This window comes from Neophocaena asiaeorientalis, unplaced genomic scaffold, assembly GCF_003031525.2.
Source record: "Neophocaena asiaeorientalis asiaeorientalis breed wild unplaced genomic scaffold, Neophocaena_asiaeorientalis_V1.1 scaffold4, whole genome shotgun sequence".
NCBI lineage: Eukaryota > Metazoa > Chordata > Mammalia > Artiodactyla > Phocoenidae > Neophocaena > Neophocaena asiaeorientalis.
This window is the reverse complement of record NW_020173682.1, coordinates 2,044,838-2,069,014: the sequence shown is the minus strand read 5'-3', so window position 1 is coordinate 2,069,014 and position 24,177 is coordinate 2,044,838. Positions and strand designations below refer to the sequence as shown.

At 38.8% G+C, this 24,177-nt stretch overlaps 1 protein-coding gene across 1 annotated transcript in view; it reads left to right on the top strand.

The window, feature by feature from the left end:
* Positions 1-24,177, top strand: part of ST8SIA6 (ST8 alpha-N-acetyl-neuraminide alpha-2,8-sialyltransferase 6) — a 166,391-nt gene that overhangs the window by 139,642 nt on the left and 2,572 nt on the right. Inside the window, exons 6-9 of the mRNA XM_024750074.1 lie at positions 6,953-7,097; positions 10,985-11,097; positions 13,513-13,605; positions 14,817-15,329. Coding sequence (XP_024605842.1) covers positions 6,953-7,097; positions 10,985-11,097; positions 13,513-13,605; positions 14,817-15,285 — 820 coding nt within the window. The 3' untranslated portion in view covers positions 15,286-15,329. The remainder of the gene's footprint in view (positions 1-6,952; positions 7,098-10,984; positions 11,098-13,512; positions 13,606-14,816; positions 15,330-24,177) is intronic.

Genomic DNA, 24,177 nt, shown 5'->3' with positions numbered 1-24,177 from the left:
TTGTCTGGACCACTTGACAACCTTGATCCCATCCATCGGGAATCGTGTAACCCTCCATGTAAAATAAGAGCCTTGAATGTCTCAGTTATATAGCGGGTTTGGAATATTCACATGTACAATTTTTTGCAGCCTTTGAGATATGTCTGGACAAGCTGTCAATGGGGTGCCACCAGCATTATTTTGGGAACTGCTGTGTTGTTTGGTGCCATTATGGAAAGCATCCCAAAGGAAGAAGCTCAAATGACAGCAATACCCACCCAGGATACTCTAGTATAAACTGCAAAGAAGTGAATGTCAAAAGACATAAGCTGGAGTCACGAACAACCTGGGCGCCTTGGTTCTAACCCATAACACTCTCTCAACTCCAGTTTTCTCATCTCTAAAACGGGAATGGGGGCCTCTCTGGTGGCGCAGTGGCTAAGAATCCACCTGCCAATGCAGGGGAAAACGGGTTCGAGCCCTGGTCCGGGAAGATCCCACATGCCGCGGAGCAACTGAGCCCGTGCGCCACAACTGCTGAGCCTGCGCTCTAGAGCACGCGAGCCACAACTACTGAGCCCACACGCCACAACTACTGAAGCCTGTGCACCTAGAGCCCGTGCTCCGCAACAAGAGAAACCACCGCGACGAGATAGCCCCCCGCTCACCACAACTAGAGAAAGCCCTCGCACAGCACCAAAGACCCAACGCAGCCAAAAATAAATAAGACTACTTACTACTTTAAAAAGTAAATAAGTAAAATGGGAATAATTATGTTTTCTGTCTCCCTGGTTGTTGTGGGCATCCGATGTCATAATAGGTGTGAAAATGCTCTGGAGAATGTACAGTGCTTTACCAGGGTGAGGTTTGTGAATGCTGGCCTGGTTGGATATTTACTATGCATTGGAAAGGGTGAGCTTTTTGACTCCATCTACCGACTCAAATGCTAATCCTTCCTGAAACACCCTCACAGAAACCCCCCAAAAATAGTTTTACCAGCTCTCTGGGCATTGACTTGGCTCAGTTGACAGGTGAAATTCACTATCACATCTAGTGAATACCAAGTGTCCTTCATTTCTTAATGTCTCTTGCTCTTTTTACACAAGAAGGGGGAAATGGCCATGCCCATCATTGTGAGCACATCTAGTTGACTTTGGAGTCACCAAGGATTAGAACTGACTCTGTTTTTAGGGATGATGGGAAATGGAATAATAGAAATAAAATTCCATTTTGTTTTGTTTGTTCTAAGCATCTCAGCTCTATACTAACACTGGCTATTATGGGAATCTTTACTGCAGATGAACTGGGAAATGAAAAAGAGCATAAATTTATAATTCTGCCACTAACTATAAAGGCTTAAAATGTCCCATCAGTCAGTGACCCAACATAGGCTGCAGAAATGACATTTTGGGTAATTATTCCGATGTTTTTCCTGGGATATTATTAGGGGTGATTAGGTATTTAACATTGATTTTTGATAGTGATTTCTTTCAAAGTGCAGGGGGAATGGCTAAATCAATTCTGGTACATTCAGACAGCGTAACACCACTCTAGCAATAAAAAGGGATAAATTACTGACACACATGGCAACATATATGAATTGCAAAAACATTTATGCCAAGTGCAAGAAGCCTCACACAAAAGCGTATATACAATATTCTTTTTTTAAAAATTAATTAAATTTTTAAAAACATTTTTATTGGAGTATAGCTGATTTACAATGTTGCATTAATATGATTTATATAGATTTATATTTATATAGATTTATGTATATGTTTATATAGATTCTGGAACAGGCAATACTAATGTTTGGTAAAAAATAATCACAAAAGTGGTTGCCTTGAGGTGGGGGTTGGCTGGAGGTGGACTGGGAAAGAATTTGAAGGACTTACCTAGTGGGGTTGGTAATATTCTGTATCTTGACAGGGGATTGGGTTACAGGGGTATATGCACTTCTCAAAACTCATTGAATGCACTTGGGGTTTTATTGTATGTAAATTCTACCCCAAAATACAAAATAATGATAAACATGCTGAAGTATTTAGGGGTGAGGTGTACTGATACCTGTCATTTATGTTGAATTGCAATAACTATAACAACAAAAATGGATTGATGCATTAATACACAGCAAGGCAAATAGAGTAAAAAATTACTTGTAGCGTCTAGCTGGTCATTATTCAAATGCTCTTGTCCAATTCTTTCAACTTTCCTGAGGGTTTGAAAATTTTATAATATAATCATTGAAAATAATTTCAGAAAAAAACAATTTTTAAAAAACATTTTGGCCACGCTGCACAGCTTGCAGCATCTCAGTTCCCTGCCCAGGGACTGAAGCCGGGGCCACAGCAGTGAAAGCGCCGAATCAGACCCACTAGACCACCAGGGAACTCCCGGAAAAAAAAAATGTTTAAAAACCCGCCAAGGGTACTTTGCTTAGTGGTTTTTTTTTTAATAATTGCACTTTTAAATTTTTATTTATTTATTTTTGGCTGCGTTGGGTCTTCGTTGCTCGCACGGGCTTTCTCTAGTTGCGGCGAGCGGGGGCTGCTCTTCGTTGCGGTGCGCGGGCTTCTCATTGCGGTGGCTTCTCTTGTTGAGGAGCACGGGCTCTAGGTGCACAGGCTTCAGTAGTTGTGGCGCGCGGGCTCAGTAGCTGTGGCTCGCGGGCTCTAGAGCGCAGGCTCAGTAGTTGTGGTGCACAGGCTTAGTTGCTCCGTGGCATGTGGCATCTTCCCGGACCAGGGCTTGAACCCGTGTCCCCTGCATTGGCAGCCAGATTCTAAACCCCTGCACCACCAGGGAAGCCCTGCTTAGTGGTTTTTTTGTGTGATGCAATATTCTTTCAAGCACCAAATATCCTTAGAGAAATTAAGTTACTTGTAAAAGGTAAATGAGAATCTACTCCATTGCCTTTCTCAACATGTTGCATAAAAGAGACATTTAAAATTATAAACACATAAGGATTTCTGAGTTTGCAATATGTCACATGAATTGTTATGAAATTAAATTTATAATTACAAATAGTATCATCTTTTTGACTACACATCATTTCATTTTCAATTTGTTCTTTTGTTGGTCTGGTCTCCATGAGCTGTTAGAAATGGTAGGTTCTGAAATGCAAAGAGAAATAATAAGCAGGTGATAGAATTCAAGTAAGAATGTACTATTTTAATAATATCAGCTAACGGATATGAACTAATTTGAAAATCTTGATTTTTAGGGTACAAATAATATCACAGCACTGGCTTTTCATACCCTGAGAATTACTGGCATTCACAAAGACTGGACTATAATTCAAAATGACTATGACAGACTAGAGCATTGAATTCTTTCAAAAGAACCAAATTCAGTAGGAACATGTATAAAAGTATAGCCTTCAGGACCAAAAACCAATAAAAAATAATATGCGATGGGAAAGGACCAGTTAGGAATTCAGGGTATCAGTACTGACCACAGTCAGCTCTGTCTGCTGAAAAGTCACTGTTCCTTGTGCTATGGTGGGATCCAACTTTAATATATATTTTTAAGTAAAATGGAGAAATTAGTAAAGGTTTAAAGATGAACAAGGTGACATTAATGAAAAAACTGGTCTTATGGAGAAACTCTGAGAGAAGAGGAAATTCTTTAAATGCTTCAAAATTGAAAAGGTTCAAGTTGTGCTTGATGATTACCACTTTCAATTACATGAAGTGTTTTTTATGGAGAGATTCTATGAAAAACTAACCAGGGAGGTGGATTTAAGTGAAGAGAGTTCAGTTGTGCAAATCAAAGAGTCTCTTGACTTCAAGATTGATTAAACTGTGGAATAATTATCAAGAGACGCTATGGAGTCTGCACCCCCGGAGAATTACATAAGCAAAATATAAATTCTGAGTGGTTCTGAATTCACCTGCCAGAGGTTGGGGGCAAATTCCAACAACCCCTGGCAGGACCTTTCTGGGTCTGCATTCTGACAATAAGGTTTCACTCCATAGGAATAGTCTGGAAATACAGTTCAGTGCTAAATTACATTTTTCTGGGCTTTCTGTAAAGAATGGCAACTTTAAATTCACGTCATTTAAAAATTCAGTCTCTTAAAGTACAGCAGTGTAGTTGTCGTTAGCAGTACTATATTGCATACTTGAAATTTGCTAAGAGGGTAAATCTCAATTCTTACTATAAAAGGAAGAAGAAAAAGAAAAAAGATAACTGCGAGGTGATGGACATGTCGATTAGCTTGGTTATGGCGATGATTGCACAGGATGTATGCATATTCAACCATGAACATAAACAACTTGTATTTGTGAATTTTTTTTTTTTTTTTGCCCGCACCACGAGGCTTATGGGATCTTAGTTCCCTGACCAGGGATAGAACCCCAGATCCCCTGTTAGGAAGCGCAGAGTCCTAACCACTGGACTGCCAGGGAATTCCCCATACGTGTTTGTGAATTATACCTCAGTGAAGCTCAAAGAAAATCACTGTACTGAATGGTGCTTCTTTTCATTGAACTTGTCTCGTAATAAATGATTACATATTGTTTTGGTGATGATTTGTGACACTGGTCTTAATTTAGTTTCTGTACTGTTTAATAAAATGATTTTTTTTTTTTTTTTTGCCCGCACCACGAGGCTTATGGGATCTTAGTTCCCTGACCAGGGATAGAACCCCAGATCCCCTGTTAGGAAGCGCAGAGTCCTAACCACTGGACCGCCAGGGAATTCCCCATACGTGTTTGTGAATTACACCTCAGTGAAGCTCAAAGAAAATCACTGTACTGAATGGTGCTTCTTTTCATTGAACTTGTCTCGTAATAAATGATTACATATTGTTTTGGTGATGATTTGTGACACTGGTCTTAATTTAGTTTCTGTACTGTTTAATAAAATGATTAGAAGGTATTCTGTCATTTTCTCTGTTGTTACAACATTATCATGAGAAAGAAGTCTTTGTATTTAAACCATTATATAATCAGTATTTCCTGTGGGTGACTCAGTCCCTACCTGAGTGTAAGTACGTTAATGTTCTTTGCTATTTAGTCCTACCACAGCACTCTTGCACCATCCAGGGACGGTTAGAATGGAATGAGATAAAAATGTCATCTTTGCGAATGAGGTATCTTTCATTTTCAATTTGTTCTTTTGTTGGTCTGGTCTCCATGAGCTGTTAGAAATGGTAGGTTCTGAAATGCAAAGAGAAATAATAAGCAGGTGATAGAATTCAAGTAAGAATGTACTATTTTAATAATATCAGCTAACGGATATGAACTAATTTGAAAATCTTGATTTTTAGGGTACAAATAATATCACAGCACTGGCTTTTCATACCCTGAGAATTACTGGCATTCACAAAGACTGGACTATAATTCAAAATGACTATGACAGACTAGAGCATTGAATTCTTTCAAAAGAACCAAATTCAGTAGGAACATGTATAAAAGTATAGCCTTCAGGACCAAAAACCAATAAAAAATAATATGCGATGGGAAAGGACCAGTTAGGAATTCAGGGTATCAGTACTGACCACAGTCAGCTCTGTCTGCTGAAAAGTCACTGTTCCTTGTGCTATGGTGGGATCCAACTTTAATATATATTTTTAAGTAAAATGGAGAAATTAGTAAAGGTTTAAAGATGAACAAGGTGACATTAATGAAAAAACTGGTCTTATGGAGAAACTCTGAGAGAAGAGGAAATTCTTTAAATGCTTCAAAATTGAAAAGGTTCAAGTTGTGCTTGATGATTACCACTTTCAATTACATGAAGTGTTTTTTATGGAGAGATTCTATGAAAAACTAACCAGGGAGGTGGATTTAAGTGAAGAGAGTTCAGTTGTGCAAATCAAAGAGTCTCTTGACTTCAAGATTGATTAAACTGTGGAATAATTATCAAGAGACGCTATGGAGTCTGCACCCCCGGAGAATTACATAAGCAAAATATAAATTCTGAGTGGTTCTGAATTCACCTGCCAGAGGTTGGGGGCAAATTCCAACAACCCCTGGCAGGACCTTTCTGGGTCTGCATTCTGACAATAAGGTTTCACTCCATAGGAATAGTCTGGAAATACAGTTCAGTGCTAAATTACATTTTTCTGGGCTTTCTGTAAAGAATGGCATCTTTAAATTCACGTCATTTAAAAATTCAGTCTCTTAAAGTACAGCAGTGTAGTTGTCGTTAGCAGTACTATATTGCATACTTGAAATTTGCTAAGAGGGTAAATCTCAATTCTTACTATAAAAGGAAGAAGAAAAAGAAAAAAGATAACTGCGAGGTGATGGACATGTCGATTAGCTTGGTTATGGCGATGATTGCACAGGATGTATGCATATTCAACCATGAACATAAACAACTTGTATTTGTGAATTTTTTTTTTTTTTTTGCCCGCACCACGAGGCTTATGGGATCTTAGTTCCCTGACCAGGGATAGAACCCCAGATCCCCTGTTAGGAAGCGCAGAGTCCTAACCACTGGACTGCCAGGGAATTCCCCATACGTGTTTGTGAATTATACCTCAGTGAAGCTCAAAGAAAATCACTGTACTGAATGGTGCTTCTTTTCATTGAACTTGTCTCGTAATAAATGATTACATATTGTTTTGGTGATGATTTGTGACACTGGTCTTAATTTAGTTTCTGTACTGTTTAATAAAATGATTAGAAGGTATTCTGTCATTTTCTCTGTTGTTACAACATTATCATGAGAAAGAAGTCTTTGTATTTAAACCATTATATAATCAGTATTTCCTGTGGGTGACTCGGTCCCTACCTGAGTGTACCTGAGTGTACGTTAATGTTCTTTGCTATTTAGTCCTACCACAGCACTCTTGCACCATCCAGGGACGGTTAGAATGGAATGAGATAAAAATGTCATCTTTGCGAATGAGGTATCTTCTCTCTGAAAGTCAGTATGGCAAAATCCTCTTCTGCGTTTTCCATCGTCGTCTCTATTTTGGGTTTCGTAATCTTATTCCTTGACTCACTTTTATCCTCATCCTTTGCAGAGTGGAACTTGCTTCGTGTTGTGGTGCCGTTCAAAACTTCATTGTTTCTCAAAATAACACTCCCGTCGGGACTAACGTGAGTTACGAGGTGGAAAGTAAAAGCGAAATCCAAATCAGAGAGAACATTTTTGATATGTTGCCAGTGGTAAGTGAGAATTTCTTGTGGTTTGTGTCAATATTTAAGGTGAATGTTGGCTCAGATTAAGATATAAGAATGGGGGCTTCCCTGGTGGCGCAGTGGTTGAGAGTCTGCCTGCCGATGCAGGGGACACGGGTTCATGCCCCGGTCCGGGAAGATCCCACGTGCCGCCGAGCGGCTGGGACCATGAGCCATGGCCGCTGAGCCTGTGCGTCCCGTGCCTGTGCTCCGCAACGGGAGAGGCCACGACAGTGAGAGGCCCGCGTACCGCAAAAAAAAAAAGATATAAGAATGGAGCAGTTAATTCATTAAAATGCCACAGTCTGTTGTGTTGTGTAAGATACGTATGGCAGTCCAAGGCAGTTTTGAATACTTGTGGCCCTGTGGGGAATGGTATTTATATCTTAAATGATAAGCTCTTCCAGCCCATGAGTCTTCATGACTCATCCTTGAATGAGATGAGGTACTTGGGCTTTCTGCATAGTAATTACCAGGGCTTGGGAAGATGCCCATTTTTCACCTGCAATAAGACTCCTCCAGTTGTCAGTTTCAGTGACTAAATCAATTCCTTCACAAAGAACTGTAGGTTTATGTGGCTAATCTTTGGGAAGTAAATACATAAGAATTTGCGGTCCGTAAACGTAACCTCCACAAGACAGGGATTTTTATCTACTGTGTTCTTATGTATCCCAAGCTCCTAGGGCATTCCCCAGTGCACAGATGCATTCATTACATATTCGTTATTTAAACTAATGAGTAATGATACTGTATCATTACACTATAAATCCAAACTTGGGGGGAATTTTTCTCCTGAAAATATCCCACTGCTGATGAACTACACTCTCAGGCAACTTGGGGGGAATTTTTCTCCTGAAAATATCCCACTGCTGACGAACTACACTCTCAGGCATCTTTTTTGTTTGTTTGTTTGCGGTACGTGGGCCTCTCACTGCTGTGGCCTCTCCCGCTGCGGAGCACAGGCTCCGGACACGCAGGCTCAGCAGCCATGGCTCACGGGCCCAGCCGCTCTGCAGCATGTGGGATCTTCCCGGACCGGGGCACGAACCCATGTCCCCTGCATCGGCAGGCGGACTCTCAACCACTGCGCCTCCAGGGAAGCCCTCAGGCATCTTTTTATGATTTGATGAAAAGCAATTAGGCCAAGTCAGTGGTCAAAACGGGATCGCTTTATATATGCTGTTTACCAACTGTAGAATATTCAGTTCTTACAATTATTTCCATTTTGCTGGACCTTTGACTCGTTTCAACTATTTTATTGTCATGTAAGTTGTTCCAATTTTTTTTTAATATTACAATTCAAAGGAAGTATAATTTTCTGGGAATGAGCGAAAAATCAATACACAATGTTAGAGAAAAAATACTGCACATTTTCCCAAAGGGAACGGGGACCAAAAAAATAACTCATACGGCATTCTGAAAATCCCCTCGTGATGCACTGAAATTGCCAATAGCTGAAAAGATAGCAACTGAAGATTATTTCTGTCCCTTATCAGGGAAGACCTTGGGGAGTTCCACAGAGAGCAACTCTTTCACCCTTGCCGTTGTTGCTAGTGTTGTCCTTGCCTTAGGCTGGTCAGAACAGAGGAACTGCAGGTATTTTTTTGCTTCTGATCTGGCACCTTGAAAAGAATAACTTAGCACAGGCTTGATAATTCTGGATGCAATTAGCAACAGCATCCATTTTCCAAGTTAATACTGACTTTTTAAAACTAGGGGGAGGAAATCCTGAAGTTAATACAGTAACAGCTGCAAAGCGAGGTCACTTTTCTGTGTTTCTTCATCATCCCCTTCCACAGACACAGCATCCGAGGTTGCTTCCCACACCCCAACCCTGCTTTGTTCTGTGGGGCACACAGTGAACAGATCACAATAGATGCTTTGGATGAAATGGTGTGAAGTCACTTACTCCAAAGGTTTGCTTAGTTACTTGCAACGAAGCTGGTTTTCAACCAGAGTTAGCAACAAGCAGGCAGTTAAGTGGCCCAGATTTGTGTTTTCTTAGGAGCCTTATTTTAAGGAACGTTGAAATTGTCATTTATTTGAACTCTTACTGAACATAAGATAGCAAAGCATATGGACTTTTTCCTCCCAGTTGACCAAGAAACCAGAGAAAAACGTTCATTATTTTGAGTGCTTAATTGGAGATACGTTCCCCTCAGTAATCTTTTCAATTGTACCATAAAGAGCCTATTTGCATTCTGCCTTGTCTGTAAAATTCAGAATTTACTGTGGTATCGGTTAGTAAACATGGTCTGAAAATATCTTGCGCTAGAAGTTCAGTGATTCAAAGTAGCCCAGGGTCTGTGGGAACCATTCATTAAAGAGCCGGACACTCTGCTGGGGTCACATCTGTGCAGGGAAATAAGGCACATCCTTCAGTTAACCTTTCACCCCTTGAATGACAGACAGCACCTGTATAATGTGTCGTGGTTAAGACCAGGGACTCTGAACCAGACTGCCTGGGTTTGAATCCCAGCTCTGCTGCTTTCTAGCCCTTCCTTAAACTCATGCCTCCGTTTTCCCATCTGTAAAATGCTCGCACGGTTGTTGGATGGATTCCATGTGTTCACAAGTTACGACTCGGGAAAGTGCTTCTCGCACCAGCAGCACAACATGATTTTTCACTTTCATGGACAAACGCAGACGTGCTGAAAGAGAGTTCTCGTCACTCGTTTGGCATCTCCCAATGCAGATTCAGGAGCACGCGGGAGTCAGGGTGATTCAGGATCTGTTGGGCAGCTCAGAACCACACTGGTCCTGGGGCGTTGCCAGTGGGGCTGGTACACTGGGCAGGAGGGTTCCCTGATTCGTCGCAGTGTAAATATCCCCATCGTGGCGATTGTAATTTACCAGTGGTTTCACAGTCGGCTCACAAAATTCCTGAATATTTACCAGTTGGTGCCCATAAGCTGGTACAGCTGGGTTCCAACGTGGTGCTGGGGGTTGCACCCAGGTGGCCTTTGGGCCAGTCGTCACCCATCAAAAAGCAGTGGTCCTCTAGGCGAGGTCTGCAGTAGAAGACAGGGGAAAGGAAAAGTAATAAACATGCTCTCTGCCCCTGAGGACCTACACTCATGTTCTGGAGACAAAGCAGGTGAATCAGGACCTCATCATCACGGAACTCTGAGCTGACACCCTTGCTGCTGGCTAAGGTCACATCCTTACTTCCGGAAAAGTGACCAGCAAAGGCAAAGTACACTATCAAATTGAAAAGTTATGTTTCAGACCGCGGAGGATTTGGTAAAAGTGGGAAGTCTTTTGAGATCGGCCAGTTGGGTCCTTGGAGGAAACAAAAATGATTCCGGCCTTAGAAATGAATTTGAAACAAATCAGCCCAGAGTTACTGGGCCTCCCTGAAGCACCGTGGCTGATGAACTACAGAGGTCGCAGGCATAAATCTGTCATCACTGAGCCTGAAGGTCTACCTACTTAAGCACAGAGAACTTTCACTAAATGATCTATTAATTTTATGGCCAAGAATAGAGAATTGAATGTTACTTTGGAATTGCTTTCTTTTCTGTTTTTGGCTGGAAATGGTCCTGTTAGTCCGAAAGGCCCATGTGGGATTTTCTCATCCTCAATTTATTTACTTAATTATGTGATGTAAAATACGTTAAAGTACATTTTAAGAACAAGTGTATTATGTTTTGTATTATTACATTATGTTTGTCTATGATATGCTATATATTCCTCTCAAGAGAAATGAAACAGGTTTACAGGATTTTTTTATGATGTCATAAGTTGATTAACATGCTGTGGTATTGCTTCTTGTTCTTTTTCTTTCCTTAGCATGTGTAAAGATTAAGCTGATGATGTTTATGGTTCTAAAACTAAAGCTATTTTATGACAGTTTTTCCCCTTTCTCCTGATAGACTCAGCCTTTTGTGGGGTACCCTTACAATCAGTGTGCGGTGGTTGGAAATGGGGGGATTCTGAATCAGTCTCTCTGCGGAGCCGAAATCGATAAATCCGACTTTGTTTTTAGGTAAGCTCTGTCGAATTGGTTTCTTTGACATCCAGGATTAGCTGGATATTTTAAATGAATAGGCTAAAGATACTCTGTGTAAATTTTGACCTTTGAACTCTGTCGCTTAAGCCTGCAATTTATCTAGTGTGTTTCCAAAAGTGTTAAATGGATCATGAGTTCCTCTGAATGTTGCTATGGTCACTTAACTTGCCAGAAACCCTGCATGAGATCATAGTCAAAGAGGGTCTTCACTGCAGGACTTGTCAGAGCCTTCAGTATATTAAGGATACTTTTTTTTTTTTAAACAGAGAATTTCAAGAACACTTTGTTCTCAGGTAATACTTGTGAAAATGCTGACTTAGATATTGTATAGCCACACAACATGGATGTTTAGTTAGGTTTCTGGCCTGAAATTTTAAAAAAATGTGCAGCTTCTAAATTCTGATCTTTTAAAATGTTTATATCTCAATACAAGCTAGCTTGCCAAAACAGAAACAAAAGTAGTTTCTCTGTGTGTCTGAACTAATAACACAAGCCACAGAGCATCTCCATTTTCAGAATATGATGGAAGGAGGATTCATCCCTGTGAGGGTGGATTTCAATTGAAATGCACCTTTTTATAAAGTCAGTTGAAATCTGTTTCTTCCTATTTCAGGAGCACCAATTGCATACATCAGAGGAGATCCTTTGAGCTTTATTGATTTAATGCTGCCCATGAAAAAGAAACATGATTCTGAATCAGTAGCTCCCCCTCACTTTAATCTCATTTAGAATTTTATGCTGAAGATAATAACAGAACAACAGACCTGGCAGTCCAACCATTATTGAATGTGTTCGTCATGGTGAATGTGAAAATGGCCAATACCTGCATGATTTAGCCATTTTGTTAAAGTACTCAGTATGGAAAAACCATAAGGAAGATGAATAATTCTTCTTGTAATAGACATTTTTATAGACTGAAAATTCCCAAAACATCTGGGGTGAATATTATGCCTAAACATCCATTTTACTTTATAGCAGATATGAGAAATACAAGTTTAGGTTTAACAAGCAGGGAAAAAACCCAAAAACCAAAAAACTCAACAGCTACTTGATTTATAACTAAAATAAATGCGTATATTTCTAGATTCTGCATTTGTTGATGCCAGCTATTTTTCTGAATATAGAGTTCCTTTTGAAGTTAGCCTTCCAAACTGAAAGGTCAAATTGGGGCTGTACATGGTTGGTGTCATTAAAATTTATTTAATTTTTAAGCCTATGTCTATTTTGGTTGTACATGTTTCATAGTTTATAAAACCATCTGGAAGCTGATTATCTTTTTTTTTTTTTCATTTCAGAAGATTGGGAGCTGTCAGTTAAGTGTGTAAGGAGCAAAAATAGGGGCTGAGTGGCTTTACTGTACTGTGTATATACAATACCCAATATTTCCCCTAGGGGTCTCCAATGATACCATATTGGAAATCATCTTTGAGTCTTCAAAAGAATATGAGACTGTTCTAGAAAGTAGATTTGTTACAGGAAGCCCACTAATGAAGACATTTCTGTGGCCTCTTATCTAAATTAATATTTATTTTTCCCAAGGTGCCATATTTGTTTTCTGATGTATCTTTTTTTATCAGTGAGAGAAGTACATGTTTCATTTATCCATATATTTCATAGAGCATGGAATAGAATATTTCAACCTCATCTTACAGAACACATCAAGTTTAAACAACAGCCTTCCTCAGAGATGCTCCCTTTGTATGTATAGCTTTAAAGAAATGGTCTACTTGAAATTCTGAAATGATACTTTCTCTTTTCTGTGTGACAAGGATATACTTACTCAAAATTACAATTCTTAATTTGTTTTCCAATTTAAAAACAAAATAGTACTCAAAAGAGGATGAGAACATCAATATGAAAACATCATTATAAGAACATTAAGGCTTTATTTATTAACAGCTTAATTTGGTGGAAAAACAGTCCATATGGGAATCAGGAAATTTTGATTTTTTTAATATAGTCTTTGCTTCTGGCAGACACTATAACCTTAGTTGCAGTGCCTCAATTTTTTAAAATCTGTAAATTGGTGATATACCTCTGTGGGAATCTAATTAATATAAATAATAATTTTAATAAAAGGATCATGAACTCTTCAAAAGCTAGGCAAGGTGTAATTGTCATTTCTAGTTTTGTTACTTATAAAGGTCTTACATAATACTGAAAGCATTTATCAAATTCATTTATTTTATCCAATGTTGAAATGCCAGCTAAGAGTTCAGCACTTATTAAATGTTTTTCGATGGAAATCAGATGAATTCTGAGGATCATCTTAACGACAATACTTTTCTCCAATAAAATGAGAATGAGCCCACGTATATGTGTGGATGTATGTGGATGTACTTTTTTTTTCACAAGTTATATTTTGAGAATAGTTTTCCTTCCCAATTTCAGGTGTAACCTCCCCCCAACCACAGGAAATGTTACCAATGATGTCGGCACTAAAACCAACCTGGTGACTCTAAATCCCAGTATTATAAGACTAAGGTAAGTACCTCAAATTACATAACTGTTCAAGAGCATTTTTCTCATGATTTAACCCGTTTCTTAGTCTGAACACTAATCTTGTTGCTGAGACTGATTTCTAATACAGCTGGAATGGCTTTTTAGGAAAATATATAAGAATATATTGGTAATTTAGGTTGTGGCTCATAAGAGGTATGTCCAGTTGTACTTCTGATGTCATAAGCTGAATGTTGCTAATCCAATGAGAACTTTTTAATAGTGAAGTTCCTGTTTTAGATTTCCTTTCAGAATTTTAGTGTTACTCTTGTCTCGATAGCGCTTTCTTGAAAAAACTTAGTCTATTTAGAAGCTTCAGAGAGTAACCCTTAGGAGAACCTGGCAAAATCACAAGTTTTCATTTTGGGCAGTTTATTACTAAAAAATAATTTGTGTATTTTATTTTCCACAATGTAACTACTACAAAATGTTGGCTGTTTCATAAAAATCCTGTATAGAGTTTTATTCAACTATTTTCATCCGAAGTGACTAATAATTGTTATTAGAAGAACACACCCCTCAAATAGTTCTAGTATGGCTTAAGAGAACATAAAATATTGTACCTGTCTCCCCAAGGCTTATTTTCTAAACACACGCAGTCTTTCACAGCAGTATATTTACTGAGGTATTATTTAAATTAAACACATAGAGCTATCACAATCCATGGAGGAAATTTGGCATGTGTGCGTGTGTGTGTGTGTGTGTGTGTGTGTTTATGCATGCATATAGATATTTTAGACTTTCTAAAGGAAACTGTTATTTTATAATAACATGTATGTACAGCTCAGTGAATTTTTTTAATGTACAGATATTTTAAGAGTGTGTTACGTTTGAGAAAACATTTCAGCATTATACATTTGGAAGGTAATTCATCATTAAAAAGCAACCTTAGGAAAAAAGCACTGAGTTGGAAGATAAAATAATATAAAAAATATATGTCCAGTAAGGGTATTGCCCCATAAGAAGGTAGGAATGAGAGCCTAGATATGCCAATAAAGAGAAATGAAGACCCCACCCCTGATATTTACAAGATGCTTACTTAACATGAGTTTTTTCTGAGTCTGCAGTTTGTCTCTTTTATATACAGTGATAGAAATGGTTCTATTTTTTGGCCAGTGGTGAATTCAGCCTCATGTTACCAAAACTGCTCCTTTGGTGATTACTGTTAAAATCATGATGTTTTAAAAATTTGGCAGATATGGGAACTTAAAGGAAAAGAAAGCAATATTTCTGGAGGACGTTGCAACCTATGGAGATGCATTCGTCCTTCTGCCAGCATTTTCCTTCAGGGCCAACACTGCGACCTCTTTTAAGGTGTACTACACACTGAAGGAATCTAAAGCAAGACAAAGAGTTTTATTTTTCCATCCCAAGTACCTGAAAAACCTTGCCCTCTTCTGGAGGACTAAAGGTGTGACCGAGTATCGCCTGTCCTCCGGCTTGATGATCACAAGTGTGGCAGTGGAACTGTGCGAGAACGTGAAACTCTATGGATTCTGGCCCTTCTCTAAAACTGGAGAGAACACACCTGTCAGCCATCACTACTACGACAACAGGTTACCTAAGCGCGGTTTCCATGAGATGCCCAAGGAGTATAGACAAATTCTCCAGCTTCACGTGAAAGGAGTCCTCAGATTACAATTTAGCAGATGTAAAATAGCCTAAACCAGATGTCTTTAAACGGGAATCGTGTTCACACAGTGCAGTAGGTGAGTGTCAGTGTTCCAAACACCGAAAGAGGGGGTTGTAGGGTGTCGTAGGAAGAGTCCCGGAATTTGGTTGGATCAAAGCTCTGGCACTAGGTTTGCAATCTCAGCAACTCATTTCATTGTTCTGATCTTCAGTCCTCTTCCTGTAAAATGGGGACCATGATCTCTAACTCGAATCTGATAATCTGTGAAAACTTTCCGCAAGTATTTAGCATGAGGTAGGGACTCCATAAATATCTCCTTGCTGATATTTTTAACAGCCGTTTTCACCTTCACCAGACATAATAAAAAGGCAGGCTGTCTTGAAGACTCTTTCTGAAGAGAACAGCTGAACTGCCAGTATCCACTGGAATTCTTTCTCTGGCAGGACCCTCTATTATCCGTAATATCGTTCCCACCTTTCTTCCTGTCTTAAAGAGGGCATATAAGAAAACTATGTAATTAAACAAGAAACCCGTGGTTATGCAGGAATGAACGCCTTACGCCTCTAATTACATTCACTTGTGTCTTGAGCTGTGCTGGTGTCGTGGTTGGATTTAGGCCAATCCTTTTCCTCCTTTATCTACATTTAAAAATCACTCTTTAATATATGTATTAACTTCCTGTCTCACTCTTAAGCCTTTTCCTCCTTTATCTACATTTAAAAATCACTCTTTAATATATGTATTAACTTCCTGTCTCACTCTTAAGCCTTTTCCTCTCCCACTGACAGGATTTACTTCAAGGGCAGGAATAGTTACAATTCTACTTACCTGTTGTCTTGTCTGTGGCGGTCACTCATACAATTTACTTTGCTAAGGTTGTTGAACAGCTGCTTCATGCTAGACCCTTTCCCAGGCTCTGCGAGAGAGATATAAAAATGACTAAGTCCTGGGGACTTCCCTGGCGGTCCAGTGGTTAAGACTCCACGCTGCCACTGCAGTGGGCCACGGGTTCGATCCCTGCTCGGGGACCTAAGATCCCACAAACCGTGCGGCGCAGACAAAAGGAAAAAAATAAAAGACTAACTCGTGCAGGAATAAACAGATGTGCGTGCTGTGAACAATGAAAGGGTGTGCTCAGTATTCTCACAAGAGCTATGGGGAACAGAGGCAGGAATCATTCAGTCGATTTCAGTGGAGTCTGTTTCAGAGAAGAGCTGGTTTCTGAATTAAGCCTAGAAAGGGAGTAAGGCTTTACCAAATGAAGAAGATTCTAGGTAGAGGGAATATGATGGGGAGAAGGCTGTCCCCTTGATTCTTTTTTTTGGCTGTGTTGGGTCTTCATTGCTGTGCACGGGCTTTCTCTAGGTGCGGCGAGCGGGGGCTGCTCTTCGTTGCGGTGCGTGGGCTTCTCATTGCGGTGCTTCTCGTTGCGGAGCGTGGGCTCCAGGCTTGAGGGCTTCAGTAGTTGTAGCACGCGGGCTCAGTAGTTGTGGCTCGCGGGCTCTAGAGCGCAGTCTCGGTAGTTGTGGCGCACGGGCTTAGTTGCTCCGCGGCATGTGGGATCTTCTCGGACCAGGGCTTGAACCCGTGTCCCCTGCATTGGCAGGCGGATTCTTAACCACTGCGCCGCCAGGGAAGCCCTGTCCACTTGATTCTGATTCATGAAAACGAAGCTGTTTGAAGGTAAATCATGGTCTTTGCCCCACAATCTGCCCTGTGAGGGTAGGATATAGCACCTGGCGGTGGTGGCTTAGGCCCACATCTGTGAAATGGGAATAATACCAAGCTGGTTGATTTCATAGGAAAGTTGTAAGAACTAAAGCACAGAGAAACTTGATTCTCATGAGGAAAAGTGTACATTTACATGAGAAATAAGACATCAATATAAAATAAAGCTTAAGGAGACATTGACCATTAGCATTTCGCAAAACTCCCTTACATCCTGATGATACATGTTAATACAGGTCATCAGTGCATCCATTGCATAAGGTATTTGACTTGAATGGGTAATCACGTGCACACTTTCGTGCTCGTCTTTGTACCAGCACGAGAAGAGCAGAAATAGGAACAGAGCAGACTGAGCATGACAAATGAATTACAAATGTAATTCTGAATTCTTACCTTAGCCAGATTGTTGTTTTATTCAGGGTTCGCTTGTAGGAGCACTTTGCTGTAGGTTGCTTATTTTGATAAAGTACATCTTTGATTCGGTTGTAGTTGCCATTTGCGATGCCATTCTTAATTTACATTTTCAGTTGTTCTTCTTTAGCAAACGAAACCTATTACTGCCATAAATTGATTTCAGAATTCATATGTGGATATTTTCTGAAAGGAACGTGCTTTTAGTTATATAAAGTCTAATTCATTTTTCTTTCTTTCTGTAGTGACGGATAAATGACTGTTTTCTACTGCTTCTAATGGGTTTGATTAATTTCTGAAAATCTGCTATCAGGATTGGTAATGTTTCTATCATGTTACTAGCAATGATTATGAAGAATAGATCGGAACCCTCTAATATTTTATAGTTTAGTAGAACGTTTCCCTCAAGATGTTTTCTGCTGGGTAGAGACATAAACTTTGCTTTTTGATGACATGGGAAATACATGATTGATGAGTATGAATAATAGAATATAGTGAACTAAATCATTAGATATACAATATGGAGACTTTATAAGTTATTTAATAAAAATTACATATGATTAGGACATTTAGAGCCTACTTAAGTTTTTCCCATATAACTTCCCATTTTAACCTTGGATATTTTGTCTAGAGTATCAAAACATCAGTAAAATTTTCAGTGTCACTGATAAGGATTTCGGAAATATTCAGAATGGTGGGAGAGTAAGGAACATTGTCCTAATGATGCCCATGTTCCGGTCAAATGTCAGTAGAAAAACTTTTAAGTTGTGGAGAACATTGGTAGATCTTTTCCCATGGACACAACCAAAGTTGCTTTCTTGTTTAACATTTGTATTAATGTTTGTGTTGCCAGCCTCAAAGCATGTTGACGTTTATACAGCCGTCCCAGCTAGGTTCACATTAACCAAAAAGCCTAGGTCACAGGGAACACGTGCGCTCTTGCTGTCTCTTTCCTGAGTTGAAATCACAAGAGCTTGCAGTTACCTGCCATTGCGTGAAACTCTCCTTCACCGTCTGTAGTGTCCTCAGGGTTTCTTTATTGTGGAGAAATAAAAGGAGTGGGAGGATGGAGTTCATGTGACATTATCAAAATTCATGTTCTATTATATTTTAGAAAGTAAGAAAAAAATTCTGTTTGGAACAGAAGAACGTTATCGGTGCATCATAATGGAACACGTGGAAGGTCGTCCTCCAGCAGAGAGGAAATGTTATAATGTAACCTATCAGCTATGTGAATTGGAAATAGTAAGTCACAGTTCTTTAGATCCAAACAAAAAGAGAAACTCTGAACTCCATCCTGTAGATTTAGAGATTAACCAAGTCTAAGCATGACACTCATGAAATCCCGGGGTGTAATGAGCACCGGTTAAATCTTGTTACATGGATGGATTTGATCTTCTGCTCTTTAACTTCAAGTACATCTATAGGCATGGAAAACGGAATGTTTGCGTACTGGTGCTAGCCAGTACTAAACTCTTAGTTACTACTCCAGCTCGTAATACCACCCACCACCAGTTTCTAAGGGAAATACTGGCTTGCTTGATTCCATTTTCTACTTGTTGTTTAGAATCAATGGGGCAATGTAAGTGAATAACAAGAGTGCAAAATAGTTTCTATTGAAATCCAAGGGTAAGGCAGAAATCGTTATTTAAGCATATAATAATGCTGTATGGCCCCGGGAGGGGCTCCATGAATAATTGCATGGAGTTAAGTTTTATACACTATAATAGTCCTTGAAGTCTCTGGTGCTTTTTCCTCCTAACGAAAGGCAAATGCAAATAGATCATGACTTTCACGAAGGAAGATTTCCTTCTGCTTGTAAATTCCAACCCAGGGAATATGTGGGCACTCAGCCAGGTAATCAGCCAAGGACATTGTTTTGAGGACTTACTATGTATAGAATACTGAAGTAAGCCATAAATCAGACCTGTTTGGGACAAGATTTTTCCTTGCTTGCAAAAAATGTACCAGTTAAATACTGTATCATGTCAAGCACCCTAAATCATTCCATGAATTTCCAAAAGCTTTGGGAACATTGGAAAGCTTTGTGGATAACAGGTCTGCTCACATTCTAAACAGCTAAGTATGATGCAATATGTAGTATAGTTATGACACTAAAAGCATTTTATGTATGTAACATGACACGGAAACACGTTGTTTTGCTACTAAACATGGAAGGAATTGCAGGAATTCACAGGAAGTATCTGAAGCACTTGACCTAATAAGACTATTTCTTTCTTTATTCTTGTTTTTTAAAAATCCCTTTAGAGCCCCTGGGTGAGTTCAAGGTTTCCTACTTGCATGTGGCTTCAGAAGGCTGAATCCATAGTGAGCAGTCACCATTGCCCTCCTGAAGATGGATGGCCAGGGATATTTTTCTTGCCCATCTCATCTGGGTCATCACCCTTCCAAGAGCATTCTTCTTTTTACCAAAAAAAAGTGTGGTATATGATAGAGATGCATCACTTCATTTTCTATAATGGAGAAAAGATCAACTCTCTAGCAGATGGTATTGCAACACTGGCTCATAATAGAGAAAAAACCAAATTCTTACGTTGCACCATAGAACAAGTTGGACTCCAGGTAGATTAAAGAGGGATTAAAAGATGACTGCAAAGCTAATAGAACAAAATGCAGGTAAGGGGCTGTACCCCTTAAACATAACCCCCAAATAATGTCTTAATCAGGTTGAGAAATGATGGCTATGGCTACATTAAAATGAAGAATTTTCTAATCAGTGAACAACACCTTAAAGCTAATAGAGAGTAACAGACTAGAATAGCTTTTAGCAAAGCATAAAATTCATGACATTACTATAGAAACATTCCCGGGAACTACAAATCAACAAATGAAAGACAGGAAACTCAATATAAAAATGAGCTAAGAATGTGATCTACAAAGAGAAAAGCTGAGTAGCTAATAAGAATAGAAAGTGATGCTCAAACTTACTAATAGCTGAGAAATGAAAATTAAAATGAGATATATTGCTAAGAATTCATAAGATTGTTAATTCCAAATGCCAGGAGAAGTATAAACTGATTCAGCCATTTTGGAAAGCAGGCTTGAAGTACTGAGTTAGTAATATTAATTATTTGGCCTATGGCCCAGCAATCCCACCTTCATACCTATGTCCCAGAGAACTTTCTTTGTAGGTCCACAAGGAGACAAGATTTAAGATATTTATTTCATTATTGTTTGCGGTAGCAAGAAGTTGGTTACACAGGTACCCATCTCTAAGGGAGTCAATGAGGTAACTTCGATAAACACATAGTAGGGAATATATCAGTTAGAAGCAACTTATTGCACGTGTATAGAGCTAGGATAAGTCCTTAAAATACAGCAGAAAGAGGAAAATAAGAGCTATAGCACAATGCCATTGAAATATACGTTAAAGCATATATATATACATATACACATGCATACATGTGTACATACATCTTAAAAGGCATATATTAAATACTAGAAGAGTGCCAATTTAGGAGGGCATAATGAGAGTGGGTTTAGAGATAAAGGAATAAGTAAAGGGATAAAATGAATAAATAATTCAAGAAAAGGAGACTCACTCCTGTTGTTTGTGTGTCAATAGTTTATTCCCCTATTTACTGAGTAGAAATCTATTATATGGATGTACCATGATTGGTTTATCCATTCACCCATTGAGATACATTTTAGTTGTCTCCAGTTTTTGGCTGTTACAGCTATCATGGACATTCATGCACAAGTCTTTGTGTGGGTGTATATTTTCATTTCTTTGGGGCCAATATCTAGGGTTGGAACCGCTGGGTCACATGATCTGTGCCTGTCTAATACTTTTTAAAACTACCAAACTATTTTCCAAAGTTGTTGTAACGTTTCATGTTTCTATCAGTGGTCTATACCAGTTGTAGTTACCTCACATCTTTGGTAAAATTTTGTATGGTCAATCTTTATTAATTTTAGACATTATGTTGGGTATATAGTTATTTCTCATGATTTTAATTTGAATTCCCCTTTGATTATCTTCTCAGATGTTTATTTGCCTTCTATATGTCTTCTTTGGTGACGTGTCTATTCAAATATTTCGACTATTTTTGATTGCATTGCTTTATTATGGAGTTATAAGAGAATTTTTATAAATTGCCGATACAGATCTTTTGTTAGATATATGTTTTGCAACTATTTTCTCTCAGTTTGAGATTTGCCTTTTCATTTTCTTAACAGTGTCTTTTGAACAACAAAAGTTTTTAATTTCACTAAAGTTTAATTTATGGATCTTTTAATTTTATAGTTTGTACCTCTTGTTTCAAATTTAAGAAATCTTTGACAAGCCCAAGGTCACGAAGATCCTCTCCTGTGCTTTCTTAGGTTTTACACTTACTCTTATGAACCACTCTGAGTTAATTTTGTGTGTGTGTTTATGGTGTGAAGTAAGGGTCATTGGATTTCATTTTTATAGTTGCTTAAGGTAATTAATATGAGACTTTTTTTTTTTTAGAAGATGTTGGGGGTAGGAGTTTATTAATTTATTTATTTTTGCTGTGTTGCGTCTTCGTTTCTGTGCGAGGGCTTTCTCTAGTTGTGGCAAGCGGGGGCCACTCTTCATCGCAGTGCGCGGGTCTCTGATTATCGCAGCCTCTCTTGTGGTGGAGCACAGCCTCTCTTGTTGCACGTGCAGGCTCAGTAGTTGTGGCTCACGGGCCTGGCTGCTCCGCGGCATGTGGGATCCTCCCAGACCAGGGCTCGAACCCGTGTCCCCTGCACTAGCAGGCAGATTCTCAACCACTGCGCCACCAGGGAAGCCCTGAGACTTATTTTTGTTTTCAACGTGGGAGTTTAATGCTGTAGATTTTCCTCCAAAAGCTGCTTTCCACAGATTTTGATATATTTTGTTCTTCATGCAGTTCAGAATACTTTGACTTTTCTTTCTTGTTTGTACCAAAAGTTATTTAGAAGTATATTATGTAGTTTCAAATATTTCTGAATTGTTCCAGATATATTACTGTAGATTATTTGAAATTAATTTCAGTGTGGTCAGCGAACATACTTTGTATGATTTTAATCCATTTAACTGTTTTGAGACTTTTATTTTTATGGACTAGAACATGGTCTTTCTTAGTAAATTTTCTGTGTGCACTTGGAAAGCGTGTGTATTCTGGTGTCGCTGGATGTAGTGTTCTACTCTACTGTCAATTAGGTCAGGTTGGTTGATGTTGTGATTTAAGTCTTCTGTATCTTGTGATTTCCTGTGTACTTGTTCTGTCAATTAATGAGAGAAGAGTGTTAAATCCTTGACTATAACTGTGGATTTAACTATTTCTTCTTGCAGTTTTATTCATTTTTGCTTTGGTTCTCTTGATAAATGACCTCATTATCATTCTGAAATTATCCTCTTTATCCCTAGTAATATTATTATTAATTTTTGTGTGTGTGTGTGTGTGTGTGGTATGCGGGCCTCTCACTGCTGTGGCCTCTCCCGTTGCGGAGCACAGGCTCCAGACTCTCAGGCTCAGCAGCCATGGCTCACGGGCCCAGCCGCCCTGCGGCATGTGGGATCTTCCCGGACCAGGGCACGAACCCGTGTCCCCTGCATCGGCAGGCGGACCCTCAACCACTGCGCCACCAGGGAAGCCCCCTAGTAATATTATTTTCTCTGAAATCTACTTTGATATTATAGCCACTCCAGCTATTTTTAATTATATAATTAGCATACCTTTTTTAGCATATCATTTTACCTTGAACTTACTTGTTTCTTGATACTTAAAGTAGTTTTCTTATAGGCAGCAAATAGTTGGGTCTTGCTTCTTTATGTAATCTGAACATCTGCCTTTTATTGATGTGTTTATATCATTTAGATTTAATGTCACACATTTTACTTCTACATATATTATAAACTGCACATATTATATTTTTGGTTTTAAACTGTCAGTTACCTTTCTAAAATTTCTTAAGGAAAATTTTTTATATTTACCCACATATTTACCATTTTCAGTACTCTTTATATTTTGTGTAGAGCTGCATTTTCATTGGGTATTATTTCTCTGAAGGATTTCCTTTAATATTTCTTGTAGGCCTGGACTGCTGGTGATAAATTCTTTCGGTTTTTATATGTTGGAAAAAGTTTTTATTTCACGATCATTAAAAAAATGTTTTTTGCTGGATTGACAGTATATGTTCTTTCATTACTTTGAAGATGTTGCTCCACTCTCTTGTGACTTAACATTGTTTCCAATGAGAAGTTTGTTGTCATTCTTACCTTTGTTCCCATGTATGTAATGTATCTTTTTTTTTGACCAAGAGCTATGTAGCTAGTTTTATTCATAAATACATTTCATATCACCGTCACAAATTTATTTTTTTAATTAATTTTTATGGGAGTATAGTTGATTTACAATGTTGTGTTAGTCTCTGCTGTACAGCAAAGTGAATCAGTTATACATACACATGTATCCACTCTTTTTTAGATTCTTTCCCATATTGGTCACTACGGAGTATTGAGTAGAGTTGGCAAAAACTCCTCCATAATCAACATTATCTGAACTTATTTACACACCTGATGAACCCTAGCCATTTAAAAATGTATAAGAGCTAATTTTAGTGACCAAAGTCTTATATCAAAAAATCCAAATATTCTTTATTAATTTATTAAATTTAAAAGTTTAATTTAAAAATTTTAAGAATTTAAATTAAAAAATTTTAAAGTGCCATGGTTGGGCTTCCCTGGTGGCGCAGTGGTTGAGAGTCCGTCTGCCGATGCAGGGGACATGGGTTCGTGCCCTGGTCCAGGAAGATCCCACATGCCGCGGAGC